This window comes from Cnephaeus nilssonii, assembly GCF_951640355.1.
Source record: "Cnephaeus nilssonii genome assembly, chromosome: 13".
Classification (NCBI taxonomy): Eukaryota; Metazoa; Chordata; class Mammalia; order Chiroptera; family Vespertilionidae; genus Cnephaeus; species Cnephaeus nilssonii.
The window spans coordinates 9926878-9932877 of record NC_137084.1 but is presented as its reverse complement, the minus strand read 5'-3'; the positions used below and the strand labels follow the sequence as shown (position 1 = coordinate 9932877).

At 45.4% G+C, this 6000-nt stretch overlaps 1 protein-coding gene across 1 annotated transcript in view; it reads left to right on the top strand.

Moving 5' to 3' along the window:
• Window positions 1-205: 205 nt before the first annotated feature.
• Window positions 206-6000, top strand: part of SLC1A2 (solute carrier family 1 member 2) — a gene marked incomplete at its 5' end in the record, with an annotated part of 45785 nt that continues 39990 nt past the window's right edge. Inside the window, 3 exons of the mRNA XM_079786985.1 lie at window positions 206-338; window positions 2126-2278; window positions 4068-4318. Of these exons, the coding sequence (XP_079643111.1) occupies window positions 206-338; window positions 2126-2278; window positions 4068-4318 (537 nt within the window). The remainder of the gene's footprint in view (window positions 339-2125; window positions 2279-4067; window positions 4319-6000) is intronic.

Here is a 6000-nt window from a genome sequence, read left to right as displayed (position 1 = left end):
CTAGTGTCCTGCTTATCGGTGAACTGGAATTCAGGGTACCCTGAGTTGCTTCCTTTGTTTTTATTTTCTTGCCAATGTTTCCAGATTCCCAGGTGTGCCTGGGGGAGGCCATTACTCCTCCTCTTAGCTGTGCCCCTCCGATGGCTTAGGGCGGTGCCCAGCGGTCCCTAACCACAGCCTTCCCTTCTGTTGTAGTGCCAACAACATGCCCAAGCAGGTCGAAGTGCGGATGCCCCACAGCCACCTCAGCTCGGAGGAGCCGCCCAAGCACCGGAACCTGGGGCTGCGGCTGTGCAGCAAGCTGGGGAAGAACCTGCTGCTCACTCTGACAGTGTTTGGTAGGTGGCGGGCGCCTCCCCACCGGCCCCTCTTGTCTGGCTCCCTCCTGGCTCCGTGGGGAAGCTGGTTCCTGCAGCCAGCCCTCCGAGCGCTCTGCGAAGGCCCCGTTTGCCCAGGCCTCAGTGGTGTCACCATCCCCCTCACCTGCCCTAGCCAGGTGTTTGCTCTTAGGGAGCCTAGTGGTCCTCAGGTCTCAGTCTGCACAGACACTGCCCCCGAGTGTGGCAGCACACAGGTCCCCAGGGACACCTACTTGTGGAGATTTGGCTTTGGGCCACCTGGAGTGAGTCCTGGACTCTGTATCTTAACAAACCTTTTAGAGGATTCCAAAGCAGGTGGTCAGTGTACTGCATGGAGAGCAATACCCACATCAAGACAAAGGCAACCACTAAGACGGCATCCGAAGTCTAACCTTCTTCAAACATCTCACTGACTTACGTTAATTCAGCACATTAGCTAATGAGGCCAGCAGCGGGGAGGCTTGTCTGATGCCTTGATCTGCTCCTGGTCTGTCTCAAAAGTCTTATTCCCCTGCTTCAGGCCTCACCCACGCCATAGTTGCTTTTTTATGTGTGACTGTTAGTATAATTTTGGCCTTAGGTTTTCAACCAGGGTTTATTGAAAATATGGTTGCAGTTTCTTGTAATGACTACCACACCATTTCCTTCCCTAACCCCTCCCTTGTTCTTCAGCTCTTGCTTGGGCAGCACACAGAAGCAATGAACAGCTCACCTCTCCACCCCCACACACAGACGCCCACCCTTCATTCCATGGCTCCTGCTTTGAGTCAGTCATCTTGGGTGGGAGTTTGCCATAGCTCAGTTCACTTCATAAAAAGAAACCACAGGCCTGGTAGGGTTTTCCAAGGGTTACCCTCCACAAAAGCACAAGTCATTCATCATAGGGCTTGAAGAAGTACAGTCTTCCCCTGGAGAAGAAGCAAAGATCCGGCTTTGGGCCATGTCCCTCCCTTTGCAAGCCAGGGGTTAACACGATTGCCCAAAGATCCTGGAACTTCCTCCCTCCCTCCCTCACAGCCTGTGGTGCTATGACCTGTGGTTGGCACAAGGACTGTTTAGGTTGGCCTCCTGTCTGGAGAGATCTGAAGCTCTTCTTGTGGAATCCCTGAATATGCAAAGCGAAAGGCTCCAGCCAGCATCTCTGCCCCAATTGTTTCCTCCCAAATGACACCTTTTTAGAGACCCTCCTTGATCTCCCATAAGACCAGCAAGTCGAACGAATATATAAGAGGCTATAGAAGTCCAGGACAAAAGTCTCACGGGGAAATTATTGGAAATTAAAGGAATTGGAAGAAAAAAGGAAACTCACCTCAGCTTAGTCAATCAAATGCTCCTTTTACCAGGTATCCAGTTAAAAAAGGAAAGAAATACATTCAACCCCACGCCATGTGGCCAGGCCTGGGCTGAAAGGAGAAGCAATGTCTGGCACTTGGATTGTTTCTACTGACAATCTCTGACTCTACACGTGGATGATGGCCTCAAAAATGTTGGAGTCCAGTTGCCATGACGTATTTCCCATAAAGCCTTGAGAACGCTCTCCTTGACTCTCCCAGAGCTGCCTTTTAGAATAGCTGGAGATACAAAATATTCTCTTACTAGTCAACATCTGCTTCACTTACCCAGTGGTATTTTTGTTACATGCTATTCATCATCTGATAAAAGAGAAGTATGAGAAAGGGGAATATCACTGAAACAAGTTCTTAAAGCTGTTTACTTGACTAGAGTAAGAAACAATAATAAATCCAGATTTCCCCCCTTCCTTATAGGTGTCATCCTGGGGGCAGTAAGTGGAGGGCTTCTCCGCTTGGCATCTCCTATCCATCCTGATGTGGTTATGTTAATAGCCTTCCCAGGGGATATACTCATGAGGATGCTAAAAATGCTCATTCTCCCTCTCATCATCTCCAGTTTAATCACAGGTAAGTCCTTCTCTGGTGCCTGGCCAAGTGGGTCCTACTCTTGCGCTGGCTTTTGGATTGACCATTGAATATCAGTTTAGTTGAAGGGGTGAATGTGATCATCTGTGTCATTTCACTTTAGAGCCTTTGTTTTCCTGTCTCTAAAATGGGGACCATCAACCCTAAAATAAGTTTGCCATCTATTGGTCAGTCCATCCATCTGTCCAGCAACAAATGATAAAAAGAAAACAGCCTTAGGTTAAATGATGGTATCTGTAGTGCTTTCAATATTTAATGTATACTTTTCTCATTTTCTAGATTATAGTTTGTTCAGAAACTGATAAAGGTAATAAATAGGAAAGGAAATATTTCTTTACTATTTAACTGTGTGTAGAGGGAAGTAAGTATTAAAATAAATGAAGTACTAGATATAAAAGCTGTTTGACTTTTTCAGAAGAAAGTTACCCTTATGTATATTCATGGTCACTTGTTTTGGCTGAAAAAAAAATTATGAAAGAATCTTTTTCTCTCCATGGACTTATACAGGTACTCGCCTTCTTATCAAATGATATTATTATAACAGTATATATATTGTAATAGTTTAGAGACTAAGTGCTGAGTGAAGGGTGAGACCCTGGGCTTTGGTGTATATCTAGGTGCCAACAGGCTGGGTGGCCTTAAGAAAGTCGTCCCTCTGGACTGCCCACCTTGTGAAGAAAGTGGGACTCTGGTCATTCCAAGACATTATGAGGCTAAGCCAGGCTGTTCTACAGTCTCATAGCTGGTCGACCAGTGAGCCCCGTGACTGGAAATGCTGGGATTCGGTTTCCAGAAAATCTTATCATTTCATTCAGCCCAGATTGAGTGAAGCGGTGCTTTCACCTTAAATGCCCCTTTCCAACACAGACAAAACGTTCTCCATGCCTGTTTAACAGATTGTACACTGGCCAACCTGGTGAGGAAACCTAGCTTCCATTAGCTAGAATGTAGGTCGTAAGGAGAAGTGGGTCATATGTGGGTCAGCTTAATCCAAAAAAGTTAACATCAATGACTTCCTCCCTGCGCCAAAAATGGGTGCACTCTCTCTGTGTCGTAAAAGCAGGAACTGAAACTGAGAAGTAGAAAAACTAAAGTAACAACTGGAAAATACCCATGAAGGCTGGAATTTTTGTGACTTGCTGGGATTTCCTTCAACAATCACAGAACCACCCCCAGTAGAGATGAAGCACCCCTCTTTTTGGGGTGGCTTATGCATGTGTCCTTCGATCCCTACACAAGACCGAGACTGGAAGAGGGCTATGCTACATCAGTATTCCAGGCTCCGTTTCAATGACCAGTAACATAGTAAAAAATGTTGAGGCTTGACATAGGGCTACCAGCTTCTTATTTTCCCACGTAAGGACATTAAAAGCAACAACAACAAAGAAGGCAAGTAAAAAACTAGCATGCACCAGCACCATGCCTTCGTAAAAGAAGGGATATTTTGACACCAAATCAGTGGGAAGGACATCATCTCAGAATTAAAACTTGAATTGATTCAACTTGAACTCAACATTGCAGATGGATAAAAAGTAGTCACCAACCAGTGTTTACACTCTGGACCAGAGGTCTCCAGCTCTCCCCAGTTCTGTCAAACATGTCCTTGCAAAACAGAATTGCAAACTGTGGGGTTGACCAGCTAGCTAGTAGAAAGAGGTTTAACTTAGCATTGATGCATTTGAATAGTAGGAAGCCAAGTTCTAGGTATGCAGAGATGGGTAGTTATCAGAAACATCACGGAATTAATCCTTCCGATTTCTTTCCAATCCAGGGTTGTCAGGCCTGGATGCTAAAGCCAGTGGGCGCCTGGGCACGAGAGCCATGGTGTATTACATGTCCACCACCATCATCGCCGCAGTCCTGGGCGTCATCTTGGTCTTGGCTATCCACCCAGGGAACCCCAAGCTTAAGAAGCAGCTGGGGCCTGGGAAGAAGAATGACGAAGTGTCCAGCCTGGATGCCTTTCTGGACCTCATTCGAAATCTCTTCCCGGAAAATCTTGTCCAAGCCTGTTTTCAACAGGTAACGCCAATGATTTGATGTTCTTGCCTCTCCACAAGCCCAGTTACACCGGTGCTAACTGAGAATCTGTTTTAAGGAATCATATCTGGAGAGCGATTTTCTTAGCACTTAATTATCTCTGTTTTAGGGGTGTGTGAGGTGATTTGAGGGTTGGATTTTTTTATTGTGGATTTTTTTATTTTTTGCCTTTCTTTTTTGTTCCCATCTCTGCATCATTCAAGGGCACATTTTAATCACCTTTGCCCACAACCCTCTAGAGTTCCCACTGGTTCTTGATCTTGGCAGTATAGCTAACCCACATGTGGTGTGTTTAAAAAATGCATATGCTTAACGGAATCAAAACCTGGGAATGGGGTATTTTTAAAATGGTGGAAGTAACACATGAGACTTGTGAAAAGTTTAAAGTGTATAGATGTAAATAAAGTAAAAGTTCAAGGCTTTACTTCCCTTCCTTAGAGCTACTCATGTTGACTTTGTGTGTGTATGTGTAGAATGCATGTGTGTATAATTTTTTTATTAATCCTCACCAATGATGTTTTTTCATTGATTTTTAGAGAGAGTGGGAAGGAAGGAGAATGGGAGAGAGAAGAGAGAGAGAGAGAGAGAGAGAGAGAGAGAGAGAGAGAGAGAGAGAGAGAGAGAAACATCTGTGTGAGAGAGACACATTGATTGGTTGCCTCCTGAACCCACCCCGGAGCGGGTGGGGAATGAGTCTGCAACCCAGGTACGTGCCCTTGACCAGAAATCAAATCTAAGACCCTTCGGTTCTCAGGCTGATGCTCTGTTATTGAGCCACACTGGCCAGGGCTAATGTTTAAAATGTAATTCCACCCAAGAGCTACTGCATTATACATATTGTGTTGCACTTTGCTTTTTCATTTAAAAGTGTTTTAGATTATTACAGATGTTCCTTTCCCCCCGCCCAAAGCTCCCCTCCACCCGGTTCCCCACCCCCACCCCATGCCCTTACCCCCCGCCACTGTCCTCATCCATAGGTGTAAGATTTTTTGTCCCATCTCAAAAGAAAAACATCTGTTATAATCTGAATAATAAAGGTTTATTTTTTAAAAATGTAAGTGTTTTAGCATTCTCTATCTCACACTCTCTCCCCCGCCCCCCCCACCCTCTCACCTGCTTCCTTTTGTCATGATTGCATAGTATTTCTAAAGGATAAATTCCTAGAAGCAAAAATGTCCTGCCAAAGAGTTTTCTACTTTGAATTTGCTGGGTGTTGCAAAACGGCCCTACAAAAGTTTACAGTGATGTATACTTCTACCAACTGCCAATAGGCACATCTATTTTTAAAACTGTGATTCTTAAAAACAGATGATTCTGCTGAGTGGAACCGCTGAAATAGCTGTGTGGCGCCCACTCACCAGCCTGCTGTCTGGCCCCAAGGCCAGCTCAGGTTGGAATACACTTCAGTTCCCATCAGCTCCAGTAGAAACTAAACTAGAAGCAAGAAGCTTCCTTCAGCCATTTCCAGGGGATCCCAGAAGAATAGCCTTAGGAAATAGTCACTGAGAGGAAAAGTCCATATTCCCAGCTGCCCCCAAAATGCAATTGCCAACCACTGCTGATCCTAAATTACTCTGGGTTGGGATCTGTCCTCTGCCTCCCAATGCCACTTTGGTGCCACTTATAACAAGGAGCCATACTAACAGGAACCATTCCAGGCTGGG